Source organism: Medicago truncatula, chromosome 8, assembly GCF_003473485.1.
Source record: "Medicago truncatula cultivar Jemalong A17 chromosome 8, MtrunA17r5.0-ANR, whole genome shotgun sequence".
Classification (NCBI taxonomy): Eukaryota; Viridiplantae; Streptophyta; class Magnoliopsida; order Fabales; family Fabaceae; genus Medicago; species Medicago truncatula.
Window position 1 is genome coordinate 14,731,460 of NC_053049.1, and position 27,779 is coordinate 14,759,238.

General features: G+C 32.4%; 2 protein-coding genes across 8 annotated transcripts; one reads left to right on the forward strand and one right to left on the reverse strand.

Moving 5' to 3' along the window:
- The first annotated feature begins 295 nt into the window (after positions 1–295).
- LOC112417576 (uncharacterized) lies at positions 296–7,841 on the forward strand. Of its 3 annotated transcripts, none has more exons than XM_039828757.1 (7): positions 296–533; positions 614–664; positions 753–810; positions 1,637–1,738; positions 6,923–7,051; positions 7,275–7,403; positions 7,502–7,841. In XM_039828757.1, exons 2-7 carry the CDS (start codon positions 659–661, stop codon positions 7,507–7,509), a joined length of 432 nt encoding a protein of 143 aa, XP_039684691.1. In that variant the 5' UTR covers positions 296–533; positions 614–658; the 3' UTR covers positions 7,510–7,841. The 3 variants fall into 3 exon arrangements, with proteins under 3 accessions (XP_039684691.1, XP_039684692.1, XP_039684693.1); XM_039828758.1 differs by having other exon boundaries at positions 7,599–7,841; XM_039828759.1 differs by lacking the exon at positions 7,275–7,403.
- Positions 7,842–8,557: 716 nt separating this feature from the next.
- On the reverse strand, positions 8,558–27,586 carry LOC25501080 (peptidyl-prolyl cis-trans isomerase FKBP62). Of its 5 annotated transcripts, XM_039828583.1 has the most exons (12): positions 27,428–27,586; positions 27,249–27,341; positions 26,086–26,355; positions 25,921–25,995; positions 25,758–25,838; positions 25,451–25,645; positions 25,268–25,345; positions 25,001–25,176; positions 24,274–24,409; positions 24,181–24,193; positions 22,432–22,919; positions 21,721–22,349 (listed from the first exon to the last, which is right to left on the reverse strand). In XM_039828583.1, the coding sequence occupies exons 1-11, from the start codon at positions 27,489–27,491 to the stop codon at positions 22,898–22,900; spliced, it is 1,203 nt and encodes a 400-aa protein (XP_039684517.1). In that variant the 5' UTR covers positions 27,492–27,586; the 3' UTR covers positions 21,721–22,349; positions 22,432–22,897. The 5 variants fall into 5 exon arrangements, with proteins under 5 accessions (XP_039684516.1, XP_039684517.1, XP_024627918.1 ...); XM_024772150.2 differs by having other exon boundaries at positions 22,432–24,193; positions 24,274–24,400; XM_024772148.2 differs by having other exon boundaries at positions 22,432–24,193.
- Between the last annotated feature and the right edge of the window lie 193 nt (positions 27,587–27,779).

The following is a 27,779-nucleotide window of genomic DNA, read 5'->3' on the forward strand; positions in this document are numbered from 1 at the left end:
TATCAGTGACATTTAAACTATAAAGAAATGAATTAATCTTTCTTAAATGGTGATTCAAAATTAATATATATTATAAGAATATTTATTTATATTCAAATAGATTAAAGTGTAGTGCATATTTAATTATTAAAGGAGGGGTTTGTAATTCAAGCATCTTATAAGGGAGGGGAGTATAAATTTTAACATAAAAATAAATATTGAGGAAGTAAAGTGTATATTTTAACTTAAAAGGGGGAGGGGAGTGTAATTCAAGCATCTTTGAGGAGAGGGGAGGGGAGTGTAATTTACTAAAAAAAAAAATGCCCATTCCAAAAATAGGTAACTGGAATACAAAAAAAATTAACAAAATAAAAAGCTAAAAACAAAACAAGTTTAAAAAAAATATCATTATTGGAAAACTAAATATGCCAATTCCATGCAGTAGTGATAGTGTTTAGCGTTGCGGCAACCCTAACAATAAAAACCCATCACACTCACTTTCATCCATACTGCATCTACTCCGTCTGTCGGTGGAGATCCGCCTTCGGCTTCATGTAAGTTCTCGTCTTCTTCTATATTCAAGTTATTTTTGTTTCTTCAATCCTTAACAATCTTTTTATCTTTCATCTTTCAGTTCTCAACAACACTCTTTTCGTGTGTGGATTATAAGAAAGACTCCATGCCGGTAAGTTTGACTCCATGTTGTTGTTTGAATTGAATGAATATGGATATGAATATCAATATTGTTTTGTTTTGTGTGTTTATATTTGCAGTATTTAGTCTTAGATGATCGGGACCGTGTTATTACTGTTCATTCTGATTCGGTTCCTGGTAAGCTTTGGTTTGATTCAGGATTTCTTGTTGTTAAATTCATATTACTGTCATAATTTATAGTTTCCTTTTCAATTTCAAGTTTAGGGTCTGTGTGGATTAGGTTTATTGGATAAAAACGAGACTGTTTGGGATAATTTATAGAAACAGCTTATGACATTTTTCATAAGCTTGAGTAAGACAATTTCTTATACACAACAGATTATCATGATAGGTGCTTGCGCAATTAGCTGTAATTAAGCTTTTTATCCAAACAGGGTTTGCTTGTGTCTATGTTAGTCCTTATTTTGTAAAAAAGAATTAGGGTGCGTTTGTTTCAGCTTTAAAAAAAAAAAAATAGATCTAAAGGTTTTTTTTTTCAGACATTTTTAGAAAAAAATGTAAAGCTATTTCTGTTTGTTTACCAACATAAAATCATTTTCTAAGATTTGAAGCTCCTACATTTGAGTTCCTTGTGTTTAGTGAAAAAATAGATTTTGGAAAAGCTACTTCATTTCGAGGCTAAAAATGATTTTTTTTTTTTTAAACAAAATGGATTTTTTAAACATCTGAAACAAACACTACAAAAATAAAAATAAAAAAGTTATTTTTTAGTTGAAAAAATAGAACTTTTTTTTTTAAAAAAAGCCCAAACAAATTGGCTCTCCAAATAACTCATATGAAAACGAAAATAGGGACTGAAAGTGAATGCATTTCATACTATTTATTTCAATAATTATAATTTTTGTTTTTCAAATGATAATAATTATTTTTCATACAACTGATTAGCTTTTTTATTTGAGTGAATTCTAACATTTTGTCATGATTGTTGTGTCTGAAATTGCAGGAAAAGGGGCTTTGGTAGATTACATACTTGCTGCTATTGGAATTAATGTGAAACAGGTTCTTGAATATGTCCCAAATCGCCGTGCGGATAAAGTTGAACAAGGTATCTGGACCGTCATAATATTCCTAAGGACCTGAAAGACCTCCAAAAGGACTTTTAGACCCCTCAAGAAGGCCTTAGTACCTTTAAAAGAAGCCAAAAGGCCCAAGGCGCGCATTATCATATCGCCGCCATACTAAATCTCTAGAAACTTCTAGAAACCGCCCTAAATACACAAATACCCCTATTACTTGGAGACTAAGCAACCAAAATCCAAGCCCATATAAGGCTATAAATACCACCCTTGAGAACACTCTCAAGTATGTAATAAACAGTCAAAAACCCTAATATACGATTCAGAATCCTTATTGTACTTTTTCTGCAAGTACAGTTGGCGCCGTCTGTGGGAAAAGGTAAAACTAACCTAGACCACATCTCAAAACCCCATTTGGCTGAATCGTAATCGAACATCACGATTCGAAAACAGCCACTGTTTCACAGCAATATCCAATCATACTGAACACGGTAGGTGTGGAGGTCGTTGACTCATCGCCTTCTTTCGCCGCCATAGTTTTCACCACGCCTCCTTTCAACCATCATAAGATCGTTCCTGCACGGCTGTTTGGTCCGGTCGTTCAGAAAAAGCTCAAACAAAAGCTTCGATCGATACGTGTCTCAGGTTATATCTTTTTTATTATTTATGAGTCCATCGTATCGTTTCTTCAATTAACCCTTTATATGCATATGAGGAAGACTATAATTGAAGACTCTCAATAAACTACTGCTTATTATTTTTAAAATTAAAAGTGGCATATCGATAAAACTAGAAGCTGCTACTTTTGAAATTATAATAACATGTGACGGCTGAGATCACTCTTGAGGATACTAGTCGCCTGAGAATCAAGACAAAATTGTGGTTATTTTTCTTTTTACTAGATTTCCATGGAAGACTATACTTATAAGATTTTATAACTTCATAACTTTATCGTTTCGGCGGTTCAGTATACTTATTGCTAAATTTAGTAGATTGTCACTTTTCCCTTTTTATGACGTGGTATACCTCATACTGGAATTTTTGTTTTGTGAACCAAACTCGTATTTGGTTAATTTAAGGATTTGTTTATTTACTTCAATATTTGGCAATTTAAGATGCTTCAGTTGCCTTTGTTTATGCAATAGCTACCATAAAATATAGGGTAAAAGATCATACTGTTTGATGCTTTCATGAAAACTAATTTAAAGATTTGTCTATCCCTCCCATCACATGATTTTGGAGCACAGTTGTTATATGCGTCGAATGGATAATCCTTTATATTTTTATAAGGTCTGAGATATTCTTAGCATATGGTTATTGACTCTCAAGTTCATGTAGTATTGTGCTTAAAGATGTTTATTACTATATATAAGAAGTTGCTTCCTGTTACAACAAGTTTTGTTTTTTGTTTATTCAAATACTCAAGTCGTATAACTATCTGAGTGATTAACTCTTTTTTGCTTGATGTGGACGATTGACTACCACCAATACTGATCATATTGGTACCTTGTTTCATTTTCCCTTCTTCTTTTGAGGGACATATGGTGATCATCCCGGGGATTTCAAACGTGAGCAGTACCCATCTCTGGTGATACCTTTGGAATCAGAGAGATTGACGAAACAAGATCTGACAAAGACTTCAACAAAGCCTCTGTATTATTAGTACTAGTGCACACATATGCTTGTGTCGTGCTTGTTTGTCAAAATATCCCTGCAGGTTATAAAAAAGAGAGTCGCAAGCAATCAGACTCAAAGACCAGATAAGTTTTCGCTCATATTTTGTCGGTTTCAAAGGATGGCATCATTATCATGATTGTCGTTCATTGATATTTTGAAAGCTTCAAAATAAATGTGTTCACATTTTGGAGACATTAGCATATATATATATATATGATAAAAGTTCCTCTATCATTTAAATATTGCACCGGTTTAATCAAATATATGTATATTCATACACAATTAAGTGTTATGAAAATAGGCTCATGTATGCTATTCTTTTAAAATAAATAACATTCTTTTCTTAAAACGGTGCTGAAGAGATTTCAGAGAAACATGTTTGTTCAAAATGGATTCTTTCTGCATTTCTAGTACTGATTTTGAGTAATTTCCCATTATATGTGCTTTATTAGCTTGAGAAGGAACATTGGACTTAGATTTTCCATATATCCAGTTTTGGATTACCTTGTTTTTTGGACATCGTCACTTTAAAAAATTGATGAAAATCTACTTCTCTGTATGTTACTTTACAAGATATTTATTCAGGCTTTAACAAATGAATTTTTCTAAAGATTATGTTAACATGCAATGACTCTAATTTGGAATAGAATAAGCTCTGATATAATCCGGGCTGCTGATTGTGATAAATACAATTAGGAATATTTAATGATTACAAAAATGTTGAAATATATATGCTAGGTACTCACAAGGAAACTTTCAAATTTTTGTAACTATTCACTTCGGTAGTAGTCGAATCCGGCTAGAAGATATATTATGTTTTGTTTCAGGTCAACACAACTTATATATAAAGCAGCAGATCGAAGAACTTAACTATCAGGTTATATACAATCACACCACGAGGAATGAGCCCAGACAGATGCTCAAAACCACGAGGACTGAATAGCCAGAGCAGCATCGTTCAAAAGAAAGCTAACGACAAGGAACTACACAGGAGCATGACGAAATTAAATAAACACAATGATAAAGCAATAGAGATGGCATTCCTCCTCAATTTGGAAGTTCGGAGGTATTGTTATATTTCAGATAAATCAAGGTTGGGATACTAACAATCCCGCCAAGGGCTAGATGAATGAAAGGAGAGAACTCGCCAGTCAACACGCCATAATTAAACAAGCATGGAAGCAACAGTCCCGCCTTTGAAAACATACAGATGAAACGGGGAATTACATTTTAAAACAACTTTTTCGACCTTTGTTTTGCAGGTTTTTCATGAGGGACCCCAATTTCTTATATAACTGTACTTTTGTTTTTAAACGTTGCAGAAAAGAAGATTACCGTGAGTTCGACACCAATCTTGTTAAAGGCTCTGTACTTGTCGCCCGGTCAAAAGAAACCGTGAGTTCGACACCAACCTTGTTAAAGGCTCTGTACTTGTCGCCCGGTCAAAAGAAACCGTGAGTTCGACACCAACCTTGTTAAAGGCTCTGTACTTGGTGACCCGGTTGAAGAAATCCGAGAGATAGCCATCAATCTTATTAAGGGTTCTACAAATTTCAATATCAAATGATAGAAAAACCTTCAAGGGCACGTGTAACTCATCTTGGAAGATTAACTCGCGATACAAAAATAATAAAAGTCTCATGATTTGAACCGTCGGATGATGAGATGACATTAAGTAAAAACTTTATGCCCGCCCATGAAAACGAAATGATCTCTTCAGCTTAAAAAGCACCACGTCTTGTGCCAAGACTTGTGCTTGGGGGCTATGGACCGTCATAATATCCCTCAAAATTAGAAAGCCCTCCAAAAGGGTCTGTTGGGTTTAGGCGCCCTCTCCTAAAAAGACGTCGGCCTTACAGACCCTCAGAACTTGCCTAAATGATCTGTTCAGCTTAAAAAGCACCACGTCTTGTGCCAAGACTTGTGCTTGGGGGCTATGGACCGTCATAATATTCCTAAGGACCTGAAAGACCTCCAAGACCTCCAAAAGGACTTTTAGACCCCTCAAGAAGGCCTTAGTACCTTTAAAAGAAGCCAAAAGGCCCAAGGCGCGCATTATCATATCGCCGCCATACTAAATCTCTAGAAACTTCTAGAAACCGCCCTAAATACACAAATACCCCTATTACTTGGAGACTAAGCAACCAAAATCCAAGCCCATAGAAGGCTATAAATACCACCCTTGAGAACACTCTCAAGTATCTAATAAACAGTCAAAAACCCTAATATACGATTCTGAATCCTTATTGTACTTTTTCTGCAAGTACAGTTTATGGACTGTCATAATATCCCTCAAAAGTAGAAAGCCCTCCAAAAGGGGCTTAAACATCCCTTAAAAAGACCTGAAAAGGGTCTCCAAAGGGTCTGTTGGGTTTAGGCGCCCTCTCCTAAAAAGACGTCGGCCTTACAGACCCTCAGAACTTGCCTAAATGATCTGTTCAGCTTAAAAAGCACCACGTCTTGTGCCAAGACTTGTGCTTGGGGGCTATGGACCATCATAATATTCCTAAGGACCTGAAAGACCTCCAAAAGGACTTTTAGACCCCTCAAGAAGGCCTTAGTACCTTTAAAAGAAGCCAAAAGGCCCAAGGCGCGCATTATCATATCGCCGCCATACTAAATCTCTAGAAACTTCTAGAAACCGCCCTAAATACACAAATACCCCTATTACTTGGAGACTAAGCAACCAAAATCCAAGCCCATAGAAGGCTATAAATACCACCCTTGAGAACACTCTCAAGTATCTAATAAACAGTCAAAAACCCTAATATACGATTCAGAATCCTTATTGTACTTTTTCTGCAAGTACAGTTTATGGACCGTCATAATATCCCTCAAAAGTAGAAAGCCCTCCAAAAGGGGCTTAAACATCCCTTAAAAAGACCTGAAAAGGGTCTCCAAAGGGTCTGTTGGGTTTAGGCGCCCTCTCCTAAAAAGACGTCGGCCTTACAGACCCTCAGAACTTGCCTAAATGATATGTTCAGCTTAAAAAGCACCACGTCTTGTGGCAAGACTTGTGCTTGGGGGCTATGGACCGTCATAATATTCCTAAGGACCTGAAAGACCTCCAAGACCTCCAAAAGGACTTTTAGACCCCTCAAGAAGGCCTTAGTACCTTTAAAAGAAACCAAAAGGCCCAAGGCGCGCATTATCATATCGCCGCCATACTAAATCTCTAGAAACTTCTAGAAATCACCCTAAATACACAAATACCCCTATTACTTGGAGACTAAACAACCAAAATCCAAGCCCATAGAAGGCTATAAATACCACCCTTGAGAACACTCTCAAGTATCTAATAAACAGTCAAAAACCCTAATATACGATTCAGAATCCTTATTGTACTTTTTCTGCAAGTACAGTATCACTATTAAGTCCACTAGAAACTCTCTTTTGCAAATGATAATAATGTTGAATCATTTTTCATACAACTGGTTAGCTTTTTTATTTGAGTGAATTCTAACATTTTGTCATGTTATGATTGAGAACTATTTTCCGTGTGAAAAAATAACGATTCTTGTGTCTGAAATTTAAAGGAAAATTGACTTTGACAAGTTCCCTTCTTGCTGCACCTGGAACAAACATACAAGAGGTTGCTGGAGATGTCCAAATGATAGAGGTTTTAATAAACAATCTTACACCGAGTAAAAGGCCGCGAGCAGAAGGTATAGTTTTGAACTCCAAATCTATTTAGTTTAAGTTATTATCATTAAGTAAGAGTTGTGCAATGTTGTGATTAATTCACACCACGACAACATCAATCAACAGCTGAAATCGTGAAATCCTATACTCGACCTCGACTGCGACCATTATTTAACATTTGTCATGTTATGATTGAGAACTATTTTCCGTGTGAAAAATAACGATTCTTGTGTCTGAAATTTAAAGGAAAATTGACTTTGACAAGTTCCTTTCTTGCTGCACCTGGAACAAACATGCAAGAGGTTGCTGGAGATGTCCAAATGACAGAGGTTTTAAAAAACAATCTTACACCGAGTAAAAGGCCGCGAGCAGAAGGTATAGTTTTGAACTCCAAATCTATCTAGTTTAAGTTATTATTGAGAACTATTTTTCGTGTGAGAAATTAACGTCGTGTTTGAAATTCCAAATGATAGATAGCTGAGCTGATGAAGCTTAACATTATATCACTATTAAGTCCATTGGAAACTTTATCCGAGTGACGAGTCTTCACTATGAAATTCCAAATGACAGATACCTGAGCTGATTTTGGAAACCTCTTGGTCCATAGTACTCACCCTATAAAGAGCTGATGAAGATTAACTTTATAATTTTCTTAAACTATTACTGATGTGAAGTTATCGACTTGTTACTGTTGTTGTTCAACGACCAATTTTCTTGAACTAATACATTAGCCCTTTAGCTCCTTTGTATATGTAAAACTACTTCAGTTGTTGATATTTTGTTTGATTAATTGTTTAATTAACAATTAATGTATATAAATATGAGTTTTAACAACTCACCTTAAGACGCCTTCATAAAAATTAGTCATATAATAACTTGCTAAAAGACACCTTCATAAAAGGTGTCTTCTAGCAAAGCAAAACCCTATAAATATATATCCACGCTTGTTTACGTTGATTAATATTGTTATAATTTCTTGTTCAAGCTGATTCTAATTTCCTAAAAAAAAATGCTAGTTGCATTATTTGATTACCTGACAATTTTTCCTCACATGAGTTGCTGCCTATCACACCTCAAATTCAAATATGCAGAGATCACTGCAATGCTTGCAGCTTGCAAGTTAACATTTCATCATCACACATCTCTAATTTTATTAATTGTAAAAGTAAAAAAAAAAATGAATCATTGAAACAAATATAATCAGCATTTATTTCTCAGCTTTCTTCATCAAGCGACATAAAACAAAAGTCCTCTACAAAATTTCGGATGATAATCAGCATTTATTTTACGCAATTTATACAAATAAAATACTAAGACAAAACAAACTAATGCTTCAAAATCATAAACTAGTTTCTTAAACAGTCCCATTAACATTCAAAAATTGAAAAAGAGTGACTTGGTATGGTGTCATACAACAAAATAACATTTCAACAAAAACTCATACTCATTTAAATAAATAAATAATAACTCAAATAAACTCATTTAAAACCTTTATTGTAACAAAACAAACCTGGTATCTTCAAAGGTGGTATCATGATATTCATGAATCACCCGGCTGCTTTTAACACCAGGAACACGACCATTATAGTAAACAAGAGTTTTCTTAATCCCAATAATATTATTGCTACCCCTAACCTTAATCTTCCGGTCCTTTCCAGTAGCTTTCCAAAAACCATTTTTTGTTGTCCTTTTAAACCTTTTACTCTTTGCATACTTGTAATCAATAGGACACAAGAAAAACCATTCTGGGTCATCTGATTTTACCACGGAACAAGCTGAAAAAGATGAAGAACATTAAAAAGGTTGCATTTTGAGGTTGATCATAATATCATAGGCTAGTTTTGGCTTTAGCTGAACAAAAACAAAACATAGGAAGGAAACTGTCTACTACTACCTGTGTTGCTGGTCAGCTATTATCCCAGTTCCTATTTATAGTTTGATTCAACACTTTTCAAATATATATAATATATAATATATGTTTGTTCAATATTTACTTCTCATCTTTACTCAAAAAATATATTTACTTCTTATCTCTTATGAAAAATTACAATATTATTATTAACTAAGGATATATATATTTGAAGAAAAATAACAAATGTATTTATAGCTTATTTGTTTTTACGGTAAAATGGCAACGGACGTGTGTTTGTCTTAAAGCCGCTATTCCTAACTTCTATTTTATCAAGGTTGAAGAGTTCTCAAACACGAGTAAAAGTGGTTGGACGCCAAACCAAACACTGGCTTAGTAAATTGCAGTCATACTTTTTGGATCGGTGATACTTTTCTTTTAAAAAAATGGCTTATGATTAGGGCTAGAAGTATTATTTATTTATTTTGTGGATATTAAGGAAAAATATATAGTGTATTTAATATATTGATTTTTTTTAGGAGTTTAATATATTGATTTTATAAATGTATATTTAATTTTATCAAGTATCGATGTAAATACAAATTTGAAGATAATAAAATGAGAGTTTTGTACATAGTATTAATTCCATTATTCAAATACAATTGAAAAAAAAAAAGCAATTAATATACTATTTTTTTTAAGGAAGCAATTAATATACTATATTGAAAATTAGATTATGTATAAAAGAAATTCAAGTTAGTTGAATCCCACGGGCTCATTAGGACGGGGAAAATTGGATAAAACTTGAGCCAAATTTAGTCACTATATAGGATAGATAAGCTTAATTTTGACTCTTATTAATTTTCTTTTCTTTTTGACTCTTACTAATTATATTGTGTGAAACTTGGTCACAAAGAGAATGTACGATTTTACGAAGTATAGGCATATTTGGATAACTAGTATATGGATCCGTGCTAAGCACGGGCTAGAATTTCGTTATACTTAAGGTAAAGAATATTGTGATTTATCAAGTGTCGTTTAAAGCTCAACATTGGATAAAAGAGTAGAAGTGGAACCAAAATTAAGTGAAAAAGCTCATACCTAAGCTTTAAAATTTTGGAAGAGATGGTGTATCATTCTCACTTGTGTGGTTGTTCTTTCTTCAATATGTCGATCCACAACAGTATTGACTCCTCCAGAAGACCCAACAATTGTATCATATCTCGGTTCAACATTGTGGGAGAGCGGAAGTGGTTCTAGGTGGTGGAACACGCACACGGAGAGTTCAACACTTAGTGGAGTAATGTTAATGTGTCAAGTGAGTTAAAATTTTAAATTGGATATAAGAGGAGATGTTGAGCACTATGTAAGTGAGATGACCCATATACCTAATGTTTTAAGACTTTGAAAGTGAGATGATCCATATACCTAATGTTTTAAGGCTATATGAATAATGATGTGATGTCAAATTTTAGTTTTTGGATATCATTCAATTTTATTTTATTCAACCTCTATTATTTTGAATTCTTTCATTGTCGATCTTTAGTGGGACCAGACAATGAAAAAATATATACATGTGTTGCTGAGTTGACAAAATATATGTTTATTATCCTTATAAATAAATGTTTATTAAACATTTTAAATTGATTTAGCATTCTATAAATGAGTATAATATTTTGGTAGCATAATTACCCAATATTGTCCAACTCCTTCAACAAATTCATAAAATTAATAGCAACTCATTTTTCCATACACTCTTATAGGTAAAATACACATTCCTTAAATTCTTCCCTTATCATTGATATCATGTTCAAATTACTTTTTCATTTTCTTTATTTTTCTAATTTACTTTCTCTCTTTGCATGAACAAATGGAACAAAAATATCCTTATATTATTGAACCGTCACCAGCCCATAATTTTTATCACGTTCTTTCTTTGAACTTATTTGCCTATCTCATCATATCACAAACACAAAGAGTCTCACACTTAAGAGAAAGATGTTAATGCGTCATGAGTGGGTTAAATTTTCTTTGAACTTATTTGGCTATCTCATCATATCACAGACACAAAGAGTCTCACACTTAAGAGAAAGATGTTAATGTGCCTTGTGTGGGTTAAATTTATAATATGGACATTTGTGCCAAGCACTGGCTAGAAATTAGTTATAGAACATTATGATGTATCATGCGCTGATTAAAGTCAAACATTGTATACAATAATGAAGGTTGAGCAAAAAATAAATTGAAGAAAAAAATAACTCATAGCCTTAAAATTTTGGATGAAGATGGAGTATCATTCTCACTTTCTGTGTCAGTTCTTTCTCCAATGCGTCAATTCACACCATTGTTGTCTCCCTGGGAAGGTTCAACGATGATATCATATCTCGGTTCAACATTGTGGGGGAGCGGTTCTTGGTGGTGGATCACGTATACGGAGACTGTGACACTTAATGAAGAGATGTTAATTTATCAATTGAGAGTAAAACTTTCATATTGTGTGCAAAAGTAGATGTTGACCAACATATAGGTAATTAAGTTGACTCATATATCTAATGTGATGATGCAACTCATTGCAGGTTTCCACAAAAGATCCAATATTATGGTGATTTGGTTTGTTAGTTTTTTACTGACATTTTTTTACCTTAAATTTTAGCTTTTAGATGTCGTTTGCTTTCATGCAATTTTTTTATTCAACCTCTATTACTATAAATTCCTTCGCTTTTGGTGTTTGATGGTATTACAATGAAAAATGTGCAATACACTATATTATATATACTCTTACGAATAAAACATATACTCCTTAATTTTTTTCCTCATAGTTTCTCTCATGTTCAAATTCTTTTTCATCTTCTTTCCTTTTTTAATTTACTTTCTCTCTACGCGTAAAAGAAACAAACAAAAGTACCCCTATACGAACCCGCCACCAACCAACAATTTGTACGATGTTGTCTCTCTGACCTTATTTTGCTATCTCATAAGATCATATACACGGAGAATCCTACACTTGAGGGAGAGATGTTAATGTGTCATATGTGAGTTAACATATAAGTGAGAAGATATGACACGATGTTGTCTCTCTTTTTTCATTCAATTTTTTTTATCTGACCTATATATTTTAAATACTTTCATTTTTTTTTTGTCTTTGATGGGATTAGACAACGGAAGAATGCAGATATTTTATGTTCAGTTGATAAAATACATGTTTATTAAACATTTCAAAATAATGTGGATTTATTTTTGAGTCTTTTTTTTGGTGAAATGGTTACTCTTAAATCTCTAACTCCTTTAACTAACAAATAAAATTATCAGTAACTCACTCACTCTATTATCAATACTTTCATGGACAAAACACACACTACTTTTTTTCCTTATCATTTATCTATGTTCAAATTTCTTTTTCATATTCTTTCGTTTTCTAATTTTCTTTCTCTCTTTTTCATGAAATATGGAAACATAAATCTCCCACCATCAACGCACCTTTTTTAATGATGTTGTGCCTTCATCTGGCTTTATTTGGATATATCAACATATCTCAAATTAAGAGAGTCTCATACTTAATGAAGATATGTTAATGTACTAATTGCGACTTAAAGTTCCACATTAGAAGCAATAGTAAATGTTAAGAAATATTTACGTGAGATGATCAATATATCTAATGTGTTAAAGTTTTGGTGATGATGTGGTATCAATCTCACTTGTATGGTCTATCTTAACTTAATGTGGTGTTCCAACCCAACGTAGTCTTCATCAGAACTCCGAACACTATGATTAACTATTTTGTTAGTTTTTGGATGTCATTTATTTAATTTTTATATTAAATGTACGTTTTTAGATGTTGTGTGCTTTCATGCACTGTTGTTTTAATCAATCTCTATTATTTCAAGTCCTTCACTTTTGATCTTTGGTTGGATTTAACTATAGAAAAATGATCATTAGATTGTTGAGTTGACATAATTTATGTGTTTATTAAAAAGATTTAAATGGTGTGGCGTTTTTTAATTGGGTATAAATTTTTGGTAAATTAATTACCCAAAAATCGCAAACTTTTTCAACACACATATATAATTACCAAGAACTCACTCCATTTCTTATGACATCGTCGACAAACACGCAATTATCTTTTTACCTTTATTATTTATCTAAATCTCATAAAAATAATTCATCTTCTTTCTTTTTCAATTTACTTTCTCTCTTTTAATGAAAGAAAGAAACATGTATCTCCCTCTATTAAATTACCACCATCACGCGTTTTTTACTATGTTGTGCCTTCATTTGATCTTATTTGGCTATGTTACATAATTAAAGACGTGGAGACTCCCAACTTAAGGAGAGACGTTAATGTGTCAAATATGAGTTGAAAATTCTACAATGGATAGAAGAGAAAGTGTTGAATAACATATAAGTGAGATGAACTATATACATATGCCTAAAGATTTTGTATGCAAATATGTTATCAATCTCAATTTTGTGGTTTCTCTTAACTTAATGCGATGATAGAACCCAATGTAGGCTACACCTGAAGTTTCAACATTATGATAATTTATTTTGTTAGTTTTTGAGTGTCATTTCTTTAATATTTTTAATCTTAAATTTTAGTTGTTAATGTCATTCACTTTCATTCAATTTTTTTGTCAAGACAATATATATTTTTTATTCAACATCTATTATTTGAAATTAATTCACTTTTGGTCTTTGGTGAAATCCGAAATGGGAAAATTGTAGATGCATTATGCTAAGTTAATAAAATACATGTTAATTTGACATTTTAAATTGACGTGGAATATTTTAATGAGTTAATATTTTAGTAGCATAATTACTCAATTATGTCCATTTTCTTCAACAAACCCATACAATTACCAACAATTCACTATTTTCCCTTACCTTTTCTCTCATGTTCAAATTCATTTTTCATCTGATTTCCTTTTCTAATTTATTTTCTCTCTTCTCATTAAATAAATGAGTGAAACCACCCGTCTATGAAATGCCGCCACCCCACATTTTCTTTACCACGTTGTGCCTATGGCCTTATTTGCTTATTTCACCATATCATAGATACAAAGCGTCTTACGCTTAAGGAATATATGTTAATGTGTCATGTGTGAGTTAAACTTTACACGTTAGATGAAAGAATGGATATTGAGTATCAGGTAAGTAAGATGACCCATATACATAATGTCTTAAACTTGTTTACGAAGATGTGGTGTCAATCTCATATATGAGGTTTCTCTTAGCCAAGTACGATGATCCAACCCATTGTAGCTCCCTCAGAACTACAAACGCTGTGATGAAATATTTTGTTAGTTTTTGAATATCATTTGCTTATTTTTTATATTAAATATAATTTTTTTTTATGTTATTTCAAAATCCTTCTTTTTTTTGGTCTTTGGAAGAATCTAACAATGGAAAAACATGAGAATATTATGATTGATAAATGTGAAATGCTAAGTATCGCAAGAGGTAATTTCAAACCTTCATGATATGTTGATATGGCAACATAACCCCATGATTTTCGTAAAATCCGGTATTAAAGTAAAGAAAATTGTTTTGCTCCAGCACTCCTATTTTGTCCTATTTTAACCATTCATAATTAAAATTAATAATATTACTTTGTCACAAAACTCATATTTAACCACAATACACCTTCGTGAATGTTTCGGGAAGAAAAGATTTGCTACATATAGCAGCACTCTTGATAAATTCGAGAAATAATTTGATGAGTTACAAATACGTGAGAATACAAATAAATGAAATAATGGTTAAAGTTTCAATTTTTCTATTTTGCAATACATATTGTCATATGTATATATTTGCATTGAAACCATTTGATTGTCATTGTTATTTCTATAAATACAATAATGGATGGTTAGTTAATATTATATGTTTCTATAAAATAATTGATACTCCCTCCGTCCCTTAATAAGTGACACAGTTGACCCAATTACGCATACCAATGCGTAATTTTGAGTTTAAATATCTTGAATAATATATTGGAAAAAATTATGAAAATTTGATATTTTGAAAATACTCATCGGACGAATCTAACGACATCTTATATGATATTATTTATCTTTATATATTAGTAGAAAAATATAGTCAAAGTAAGTTAGGTCAAAATTGCACATTTTCAAACCTATCATTTATTGCGGGACGGAGGGAGTAATGATAATTGCTATAACTTTCTAATTCTGACCCTGGACTATTGAGATCGGCATGATCCAAAGATTATGTGTTTGCTTCCATTGTGTCAGAGTAATCAGTAATGGTCTTGAAATTATCTCAATTCCTTCATGATTGAATTCAGCGGATTAATTACTGCTTTCAAGGTCCAGTTTCAAGGTGGGTTACGGTTTGCGTCACGACATCGTGTTCTAAAAGATCTGTTTCAGATTGTTTGACTTGAAAGGGTCAATTATAACTTGCTGTTGTTTTGTTTTGCAGAGAGTTGATGGATCATCAATGAATGAGAGAATCGAGGACAACAAATGCACTCATTGCTCTATAGAGTTTATATTATTAACGAAACTATTAAAACTTACTACAAAACATGCATGCATACATTATTTTCTAAATAATAAAAGCATGAACTTTTCCCACTTAAAAAATCATGATTTTTTTTATTTCTATTACTAACATTTTTGCATTAAACTACCTTGTAATTGTTTTCCTCGTTCTCGTCAAATAAAATATGTGTGGCTAAAAGAAGGTAACGCTTCAGTGTTTCATAAATATTAGTAAATTATTTAGCATTTTAAGTAATATTGTCTGGTCGGACTACCCATAGTTCATAAAGGCTATTTCTAAAAGGTATTAGACTATATATATTGGGCCAGGATAAAAAGTGCTAAAAAAGTTGGATTTCAATTTTAAGGTCTCAACCCTACGTTTTATTCAGTTTGGTAGAACGACCCATATGGGCTGAATTATTTTGACGACTTTAATTGATTTGGATTAATGAATTCTTATTAGGTTTGATTTTTTTTTTTCATTCTATATATTTTTTATTTGAAATTAAGAGATTATGGAAATGGATCTGACCTATTTTCATGATGTAATAGATAACAATATTTTAATTTTTTTATAAATAAATACACAGTTTTCGATATAGTACTTAGATTTTTTTATTTCGTGATGTATGTTCTTTAGAAAAAGGTTTCTTAAATATTCTTTGATGATTTGGGCAAACCTGATTGAACTTTCTTCATTCCAATTGAGCAAATATTTAATAATTAACTTTTTTATGGAAGATTTATTATTTAGTTGCTTAATATAGATTTCCATAATTTGTGCATATTTGAGTAGCCTCTAGTCATTCAAGATATGGACCAGTCCAAAGGTGGACCTTAATCATTAGTATTTTTTAAATATTTTCAATTATTATTATTATCAATATAAAAAATAAATTAAAATTTTTGGTAAAGCTAACTTAGAGCATTTATTTAGAGATTTGGCAATTACAATAAAATATCAACACACATGAAAACTTACAAAACATGGTCCAGAAAACTTACAATATAATTACAAAAGTTATATTTAACTATATCTTGACATTGTTGTCAACTTACCAACTATGGTTTTGATTTAAAATTATAATAACAAACGATAATCTATGAGTCCCTAAAAAAATTAATGAGAATTGATTTTTTAATTGTCTTTTTATATATGTTAATAGTGACAATTAATGTTTTTATATGCTATCAATCACATTTATCGTGTTACCAAATGTATCAGAGTTTTCCCTAAAAACAAAAGTATCAAAGTTTAGTGTAATTTATGTTAATAATTTGGCCCCATAAATAGAATTTAGATACCTTTATTGGCAAAAAACAAAAGTTCATGTTTACAATTTTGAGCAAGAGATTTATAAATAAAATAAATATTATATAGTTTAATTATTAATTCTTGTGAATCTTGCAAATATAAAAAGTTTATTTGCACATTAATATTAACCTACAAAATAAAATGATCATAAGAATATTTCATAACAAAATAAATCGTATTTTTCTATCTAGGTTAATGAATACATTTTTTTAGGGAAGGTTAACGAATACATGAATGACACAATAAAATCTATAAAATAACCATAATTCATAGATAAATCCATAAAAAAAATATCATTTTCCAATAATGATGTATATAAAAAACAATAACACAAAAAATAAATTTCTTAAGGGAGGGAGAGAGGGAGAGAGAGAGAGATGATGAAAATGATGACAAACATATTGACTATATATAGGAAAAAAAAACAAAGTAAATGTTATAACGATGACATGTTATCTCAATTTTGATTGGTCGGTAATTTCAATCATGAATCATGATTGGCTGATAATTTAAATCATGAACCATGCTCAATTTTTATTGGCTGATAATACAAAATTTATTCATGATAAGCTATTAAAATGTTATAATTTCCATTTTTGTTTTTAATAAATTAATTGAAATAAATCAAATTTGTGTGAGTGATGCAAATGACATAAATAACATGTGAGTAAATATGTGATGATTTGAATATTTGATCAAGCAATTAATGAGAGGAAGCAAGAAGGAGTGACAAGTGTACTTTTCATAAAAAATAGCACAAATATATATAATAAAGATAAAGATACTTAATGAAGTGGATTTGCTCATTCTAAAGCATATTAATATTTACACCCTCCGGTCACTAATATAAGCAAAAATCCACTTTTTAGATACATTCAATTAATGATGTATGTGGTCTTTATTATATATCACATACATCATTAATTGAATGTATCTAAAAAGTGGATTTTTGTTTATATTAGTGACCGGAGGATGTACCGCGTAAGAAAAGAGTTATATGACAAGAATCTTCCACACCATCACCTCCCATTTTCCACGAAATTCATGCAGTAATAAACTGTTGTACCAAGTTGTTACGAGTATCTTATTATGAGTCTCTATCATCATATTATGACTTATGATTAATAACTGCATACTGTTAAGTGTAACAACAATGTTATGATGACACCCTATTCCCATTATACATCTCATGTAAAATGATATTTAAGTAATTTCACCCTACGTGAAAGAGACTGTTAGAAAAGGTGTGTGTCATCTATGGTGGTCAACCTATCATCACTTTGTGTGTAATGGATAGCTTAAAATATTTCATCTATAAAGCATTTGTCTTTTATATTTTTATGGGAGAAGAAATCAAATTATAGAGTTCAAAAGTTCTAACTCAAGTGACAAATGTTGAAATTGATAGATTGGATGTTGTGTAGAGATGACAATGGGTATCTTTAAAAATGAAACTTGAAAATATTTTTTTTTAGTCTTAAAATTGTCTTTTAACGAAATGGGTTCTTCGTTAGGGTTTTTCCTCTATCAACCAATTTGGCGTCTAAACCTCCTGAGATCACCAAAACAGTTGGGCAATTGAGCTGTATTTACAGGACAACAAATCACAATAATCTATCAAGATTTTGGCAAATCCATCGTAATACCAAACATACATTTAAGAAAAAATAGCAAATGCTAACGTGGGTTAGGTGGTTACTAGATGAAGTGTATGTTTGGTTACACATTTGAAGGAGTTAAAATTGATTCTAGATGTTATACATCTAAAAGTAATTTTGACCCAAACTATCCAAATAACATGAATTGATAAGAATCACTTTAAGGATAATGTATCCAAACATAAATCAATTATGTTCAAATCACTTTTAACTAAAATCAAAATCAATTATATCAAAATCAATTCCGACCACCGTAGAACCAAACATACACTAAATTGATGACTTTAACATGTTTGATTCGTGGAGTGTATAATTGATTTTACGTTGAAAGTTGATTCTATTTGAAGTTAGAAATTGTAGTATCAAATTTTATAATTAAATTTTACACTTTAATTTATTGTTCAACTCACTTTTACATAAAAGTATCGAAACATGTATCAGTTTACTTCAAACTCAATTTTTGCCATATTAAATTCACTCAAAATCTATATTTCTCATGCATAGTAACACCAAACATAGTCAATACTTTGATTTTGTGGTTAATTAGATTTTAAGTAAAATTCGCATAGTGGAACCAAACACAAACCAAAATGATTGTAATTAATTTGGATTAGTTTAGATGATCGGTTAAGTTTAAATTAACAATTTAATTTAATAGAATCCATTTAGGTTGGTCTGGTGTTGACTTAGTCTTTGAAATGCGTTCTTCCTTAATGTCTCATGTTCAATTCTTCTCGATGTCAATTCAGTGAAGTAGTTTAGCTTCTTTAATAAAATTACAACTAGTTTAGTTTTAAAGTATTTTCATTACAATTAGTTTAGTTTTAAAGTATTTTCTATTCTATCCTAAAATACTTAAAGAGATGGTAGCAAAGATATCATAGAGTTGGATGTACTACATAAATGGATGAAATCGGATAATCACCCAATAAGGCAGGCAAATCAATATTGCACATTTTTCAAATATTCAAGTTTCCAAAATATTCTATTATACAATGTTGATAACAACCACCATGTACACTGAGAACAAAACCAAGAAAAAAATTAACCATGTACTCACAACAGATAATGATGTCACAGGAAATCAAATTCATGTGCAAAATTAGAGTAAATAAAGTGGTGATCACATTTGTCTTTACAGAAAACTAATGTGGTGAGATGGAAGGACAAATTCCTTCTCAGTCTGCAGATTGCATCACATTAAGCATGTAATTATCTTGGTATTTGGTATGTTAAAAAAATAAAACTGAGGACTAAGAAAATTCTTATTAATTAAGGTGGTTCTAATGACCATTTTACAGTTGTCTCAAAAGGAATTTGAACCATGTCTAGTTAAAAAAAATCAAACTCTTATCACTAAGCTAATACTTCTTTACCTAATATCAGTGGCAAGGGGGAGCCACCGCCACCCCATTAATTTTTTTTAATTTTTTTTATAGGCTGGAAATTACTATATTGTCCTTGAGTTACAATGAAAGTTACAATTACCACTTTCATTTTTCCCTTTCTGAACCGCGATTCCTTCTTCTTCTCTCTAGAGAGCAGCAACACCTCATCCTCCTCCATCCTTCACCGTGCGATCGTGATGCCTCCTCCTCCTCCATCCATCACCGCTACCACACCCTCCCTCTCTATAGTTTTTAGTTCTGACATCATCCGTCTCCATCTCTCCTCACAAACCTTAACTGAATAACTGTAAGCTATTGATTCTGATTCAATTTAGTTTTGTTTGATACTGATTTTCTTTTCTTTTCTTTTATTTGTTAATGAATTTGGTTTTTAATTTGCTTTCACCTTCAATTTTTATTAAACTTTGTGTGAAATTGAAACTGAAGGGAAAAAAAAAGGGAAGGGAAATTGAAAATAAAGTTAGTGTCAAATTGAAACTGTGATGCTAAGATTTTTTATACTATTAGTGTTAATTTGTTTTTATCATTGGTTTTTGTTAGTGAGAAATTGAAAATGTGATGCTCATAATTTGTGTACCGTTAGTGTTAAATTTGTTTCAATTCAATTTTCTAAACATATTACCAAATATACAAATGAATTGCAGTAGATTGATTCAAACTTCAAAGGGATTATAAATTTGTTTCTATCACTTTTCTACTGATATTTTGAGTAATCCTAACTACATTAACTGAAATCCAAGTCTTTACTCACTTCCTGAGCTTGAATTAGTTTGATTATATATTTTAGTTTATTTTGATGGCGGCCAGCCAGCCACCCCAAATTTTTTTGTCTGGCTCCGCCACTGCCTAATATGATGAAACTAAATTCGCTTCAAATGAACATTTGATCAACAAAGGCTTCTTCATTCTTAGTTCAGCTGCTTGGTTTTCTTACTTCAACATTGGACATTGCATTGCTTGAAACCTTCTTCTATGTTTGAAATCGTCTTGAATCGGCTCTTTTTGAAATGAAGGTGGCTGGTCTTGGATGATACTGGTTTTTGTTTCTTCTTAGAGTGGAAGGTGCACTGGAAATTTCATAACAATTGATCATCTTTTGAGGTTTATCTGCAGTTGAGTCACAAGAGGATGCCTCCAATCCCCCGAAATCATCTCGAAATGATGCATAGTATTCGCCTGAACTAGGATGTTCAAGAAAAGCCGTTGAAGTATCCAGAACATTGCCATACTGTAAAATTTTATTCTCACACGACCGTGTCACTCATACACACGGTCGTGTGCATCCTGATGCCATCAATATTCTCAGGAACCAGTGTGTTTACACACGACCGTGTAAAAAATACACACGGTCGTGCGTGGCTCCAGGCCAGATTTGTAGTTAAGTTCCGCTCCAGGCCAGATTTGTAGTTAAGTTCCACTGAATTGGCACACGACCGTGTCACTCATACACACGATCGTGTGTATCCTGATGCCAACAAACTTACCAGGAACCAGTGAGTTTTTACACGACCGTGTCAACAATACACACGGTCGTGCGGGGGTCCAGGCAATAATTAAAGTTAAGTTCCACTGAGTTGGCACACGACCGTGTGAAAAAAGCACACCGTCGTGCGAAAGTTAAAGACATAATAAATGTGTCTTAACCCACCCATTCACCCATTACCAACTCACTCTCAACTTCTCTCAACATCTCTCAACCTCCCAAGCTTCTCTATCTCTCCAAATCTTCATCAAAACCACCCAAATCTTTAAAACAAAAACAACCAAATCAATCCATTACAAGAATTTCACATTATTGAACCCCCTTCTTTTCTCTTCTCTCATATTCAACTTCTCTAAAAAAAACACCTTTCCTCCCATACTTCCTGGTGGGGTTTGGTATGCACAAATGGGTTTGGTATGCACAAATGCAAGATTTGTGCACCATGCACTCTCTCACCCTAGAAGTCGTCGATGAATTAAGACAAACATATATTAAAAAGTACTCATTCATCATCATCATGTCATTACTCTCAATACAGGAATATTCATCATCATTCATCAAGATAAAACATTTCAATACAGAATCCCCACCCACCCTAAACTTTCTCACTTCCCCTTGACAAATGCAGTTTCAAGGGTTTCAATATATCATTAACTTCGTCGGCTGTCATCAAAGCACACACTGCAGTCCCTTTGCTTCTTTCCTGGCCCTTAAGATTGCTTGCATCTCACTCTGCTTTGACAGTGGATTTTTTATTTCGAATATATCAACACTATAATCAGGTCTAACCTTAAGGAATACCACACTGTAAAAATCACCACTTTTTGAGGCCAAGTCAATTTCGTTAGGAGTCATTTTGAACCAGAATTTTTCGGGAATATCAGTGATTTTTACCTCCTCAAAGTAATGAAGTATGTCTTTTTCTTTGAAAAGGGCTAAATCATATGGTCCATGGGACTCGGACACTTCATTAAGCCAACGGATATCATGACCCTTTACTTTGTCATTGTATTTATTAGATAAGTAGTCTCTGGCCAACCTTTCACCAATATTGCCAAAAAAATTCGCCTCCTCGTCTGATTTTTGATACCTCTTCACATATGACTACAATGACAAGAAAGCAACAGGAGAGATTAGGTCAAAAATAAAAAAATAGTAATCAACAACAAAAAAACATTCACCTTACCTTGCCGACATTCGTCCAGGCATCCAAATTAAAATCAAAATGCTGGTGTTTTTCATAGAAGTTATTTTCATACAATTCAGCGACATTCCTTGCTGCTTGGTTGTAAATCTCATACCGCATTTGTGTCAAAAGGAAAGCGTCATAAGTATGCTCGCATTCACTAAGAATGGTTTCAATATGCTCATCAAAGTCAGAGACAAGCTGTTTGTGTGAATTCAGACTCTTATTTATAGCTTCAGAAACTCTCTGACTGATCAACTCAGAAAGATTATTGAAAGTATTTTCTTGCTCCTCTTTCATTACAGTCTCTTGCTCCTTTTTCACTACAATCTCCGGCACATCTTCCACTACAGTCTCCTGCTCATCTTCCACTACAGTTTCCTGCTCATCTTTCACTGCAGTCTCCTCCCCTTTTTCTGGCTGCACCCTTGTTTGGGACTGCATCCCTTTACTCTTGCCACAGCCTTTAGACTTGTTCTTTTTTGTAGGCTTATTGTCCATGTAACCATCTAACAATAGGACGCACAAGCTACATAATACAAAAAATCAATAAAAACTCCATATTAAGTAAATCGTATATATTTTTCACAAAAAAATAAAATAGAGTAAAAGCAAAATATATTTACCTGAAGAAATGTGTTGTGACAAATACTTGTAACATGACAAATCCAATTTTCTCCTGAAACTCTAACTCAAGATCTAGGCTACGAGAATCGACCTTTCTAGCCGCACCAGAGTCATCATATCTCAAATCAGCAGATTGAACAAATATAGCCGCAACGTCATCTTTCATCTGAAACTTCCCATCCTCATGTGTAACAACACATTCAGATTTCCTTTTCTTTGTGCAGGGTATAAATATACCCCGAGTGTTTCATATCTAAGATTACAAAAGATATTCAGTCACCATCTGATCTATAAAAGGTGTTCACCAACTTAGCATTAAGTTCCTTTTCTGCTACTAAAAAGTTTTTGAGTAATGATTGTGAAGCTATGTAAATTTTATCCTTCAGAAGAGTACATAAACTGCACAAAAAATCATAAAAACATGAGTGCAATGTCTGGCTTCCATAAGTGTAGAACCTGAACCAACAGAAGACAACAGAAGCCAGACATTGCACTCATGTTTTTATGATTTTTTGTGCAGTTTATGTACTCTTCTGAAGGATAAAATTTACATAGCTTCACAATCATTACTCAAAAACTTTTCAGTAGCAGAAGAGGAAATTAATGTTAAGTTGGTGAACACCTTTTATAGAACAGATGGTGACTGGATATCTTCTATAATCTTAGATATGATACAAACGGGGTATAAATTAACCTACACAAAGAAAAGGAAATCTGAATGTGTTGTTACACATGAGGATGGGAAGTTTCAGATGAAAGATGACGTTGCGGCTATATTTGTTCAATCTGCTGATTTGAGGTATGATGACTCTGGTGCGGCTAGAAAGGTCGATTCTCGTAGCCTAGATCTTGAGTTAGAGTTTCAGGAGAAAATTGGATTTGTCATGTTACAAGTATTTGTCACAGCACATTTCTTCAGGTAAATATATTTTGCTTTTACTCTATTTTATTTTTTTGTGAAAAATACATACGATTTACTTAATATGGAGTTTTTATTGATTTTTTGTATTATGTAGCTTGTGCATCTATTGTTAGATGATTACATGGACAATAAGCCTACAAAAAAGAACAAGTCTAAAGGTTGTGGCAAGAGTCAAAACATGACTAGCATCGCCATTGTAGTGCATGCCTTTTTCTGCACCGATTCAAATAAAATACTATTAGTAATTTATTTTTTTATATTCAAAATAAAATAACTATAATTTAAAAACCTACCTTCAAGATTTAGGTGACTATAGCGTGGGTGAACTGTAGTACTAGACATCAAAATCGAATCGAAGTTGCCGTTTTGACTCTCTTCCGTAGTATGTACAGTAAAACCAATATCCCCAGAAAGAATGTCCTGAAAACACTGAGGAATTTGAAAATTATTAATTGAGAAATGCAACATTTAACCCTGTTAACCAATGGTACATTTTTCTATTGTTTGAATCAGTATAATACATGCTAACCAATGCTAATTACCATAATTTGAATCTTTAACCAGATCCCATTTTAATCAGTATAATACATGCTAACCAATGCTAATTTAAATCTTTAACCAGAGCCCTAAAAGCACAGGTAGGCATTTGCCTTTACATTGTTCCAAGAGAAGCAACTTTCCGGATTAACAAGACCTTGCTAAGCAAGTGGCAAGGAAACACCAATTTTACTGATTTCAAGAAATTCAATTACAGCTTGACGACAATACAGATAACAATAACAATTTATTAACATATACAGGAAAAAATGGTGAAAAAATGAGAAGAAATACATCAAAGTTGGAAATAGCAAGGAGAAATAATATATAAATAGAAGGCAGTTCCATGGTTTGTTCTGAATCTTAGTCAGTTTCTTCTTAATCTTCCTAATTGTCGAGTTCCTTCCAATAAAAGAATTATACTAACCAATAGTGAAATATATCAATGCACAATTGCATAATATCATTAAGTTATTTATTTACCTTTATGAACGATACTAACTCAACCTCATAATACAAGGTTGAATTAGGAGGGACCACTGCCAATTCCTGCTGAGACTCAGATGAACCAAAAGCATACTCGGGTGCAATAGTCAACAATGCTACCTCACCCTTCTTCATGGTCATTACAGCTTTATCGAGCCCATCAATCACTTGCTCTGCTCAATACAACAAACATTCACTTCTGTCAGTTGGGACAAAAACAATTTTATGGGAGAGAGCAGAACATTGCGACAATTCAATAATTACCTTCATCTGTTGTGAATTCATCGCCATGGCCCTTCTTCAAAAATACAGTGTCATCTTGCAACTTACCAATAAGTTTCACTTCAAAGATGCAAAATGAGGATAATAGTATCAGAAATCCATGCACTAAATCCATTAAAATGCAATGAAAAGAAAAGAGCTTCATAAGCATTAATGACAATTTACATTTTACAGCAGCTCCATCTTTTGGACACTTGTATCCTTCGCCTTCCTTGAGAATCTTTTTGATAACCTTCTTGTCATCGGTTACTTCAAAAACAGTCTTCCAAGAAACCAACTCAAGGTTAATCTTCAATGTTGCATTAGGTGGAACTGCAATTTCATCACCATGAGCTGGTTTGCCCTTCACACCAAATCCATCTATTACACAATAGAAAAAAAAAAAAAAAAGAGTTAATATATCACCGGTGAAAACCTTCATAGAGAAAAGTGTTATATAAACATTTCCAAAAATGCTGTGTAGAGAACTTACACTGTGGCTTCACAGTCAATGCTACATTCTCTCCCTTCTTCATAGTCTTAACAGCCTTTGACAATGCAAGACAAAAAAAACCTGTCTCATGGTGAACATCATGTTATATATAAGAAAATTTGAAAACGAGACAGAAATCATGATAAAATTTGTTCACACTGACCCTCCTTCACTGTGAACTCCACTCCATCAGATTTTGCTACTAGTGTTCCATCATCAAGATGCGCTTCATACTTAACTGCAACAAACAAGTGCATTTTATAGTTAATACAAAATCAAATAATAGAGTCATTCAATGAAAAATGAAAGATACTCGTAATATGTTTACCTAACACTTCATCAAGATCCTTGGGGTTTTCCCATTTCTCCCCCTCATCGAGTATCTCCTTAAACAATCCTCCATCCATACATATATCACATATATCTTTTGAACTGGTCGAAGACAGTAGCTCAACATCGTATTGTAGAGTGGCATTAGGAGGAATATTTGGAGGAAGACCAGATTTACCATAAGCTAACTCAGGTGGAATAGTGAAAAGGGCCTTTTCACCTTTTCTCATTGTTCTCATACCCTCACCCCAACCTTTAATAACTTGCCCTGCAAAATCAAGACATTACTTAGAAACACATCCAAACAATGAATAAAACAGAATTTTCAACATATACAATTTCATTTGAGAATAGCAATGATAACATCTGTATGGTAGAAACTACTCAAATTAAAAATAACAATTGCAATCAGATACTGCCAAGGAAGAACTTATTTACAGCTAGCTTTGGTTTATCCTAAGACAAGCAGTAGTGCAAGTGTTCGAGAAACTTGTGAAAATAAATTATGAATTGTTTATCCTAAGACAAGCAGTAGTGCAAGTGTTCAAGAAACTTGTGAAAATAAATTATGAATTGTTTATCCTAAGACAAGCAGTAGTGCAAGTGTTCAAGAAACTTGTGAAAATAAATTATGAATTTGAAGCACCGAGGTACAGTCAAAAACACCGAACACGACAATAGCAAAAATTTAAAAATTAACTAATTGAATGTAATTACATGTTTCACACACGCTTCCATCAAAAGGGTCAATACAACAAAACTTATGACATATATAATAACTCATCAAAACCATAGTAGTCAATTGCAGATAGCAGCCGACCCCAAAAATGCTACAGCGGGATAGCGCTGTGACTGTTATTTGATAACTTTTTTTGACAAATTACGTAAATAATACTATAATTATAAACAAACATATATCTATTATAAAATTAAATATAACATTCAAATCTCATGAAACATTCATAAATCATACCAACAAAATATTCATAACACTACCAAAAAAATCATACAAAACACCCACCAACATAATATCAAAAGTCTTAATCAAAATTCAACATACAATCGTATATCCAAACATAACCTAAATCAATCAAATATAGAAACTAACAGATCTAATTAATCAAATCAATCAAAACCGATTAATACGCCTTGTTCAGATACCTCGTCCAAGCGTGAAACTGAAGGTACTTGTTCCTCTGTCGCTGCTAGAGTCAAACTTCTTACCATCAAGCAACAACGTTCCAGTAAAATGAACTACACATAAAAAATTATAAAAATAAATAAAAATTAGAAAAAGGCAATTCAATTCAATTAAATCAACGAACAACGAACATAGATACCGTGAACTTCGTCGTCAAGGTTGGGGATTGGATTATCGCCGTCTTCGTCCATGAGAGAATGCATGCGGAGATGAGTGATCGAGAGAATTGAGTGAGTGCGTAGTTTCCAGCTTCTAGATACTTCTCCCCCTCTATTTCACAAGTATTTATTACTATTTCTGTTTTTTCTTTTTGACAAAAACAAAAGATTTTGCATAAATAAAAATCAAATATTCCACGTAACCAAAATAAATATTCCACATATTATAATAATCAGTTTTTAAGGGATAAAAAATAAAATAAAAAATATTTGTAAAGACCAAAACTAAATACAAAAATCACATAGACTAAAACAAAAAATTGATACATTTGA

Coding starts and splice junctions, on each gene's coding strand:
- LOC112417576 (XM_039828757.1), top strand. Junction 811..1,636: donor TCATTCTGATTCGGTTCCTG/GTAAGCTTTGGT, acceptor CTGAAATTGCAG/GAAAAGGGGCTTTGGTAGAT. Junction 7,052..7,274: donor TAAAAGGCCGCGAGCAGAAG/GTATAGTTTTGA, acceptor TGAAATTTAAAG/GAAAATTGACTTTGACAAGT.
- LOC25501080 (XM_024772148.2), bottom strand. CDS start 27,491: ATGCATTCTCTCATGGACGAAGACGGCGATAATCCAATCCCCAACCTT. Junction 25,839..25,920: donor GGAGTTCACAGTGAAGGAGG/GTCAGTGTGAAC, acceptor ACCATGAGACAG/GTTTTTTTTGTCTTGCATTG. Junction 25,346..25,450: donor AGATGGAGCTGCTGTAAAAT/GTAAATTGTCAT, acceptor GCATCTTTGAAG/TGAAACTTATTGGTAAGTTG.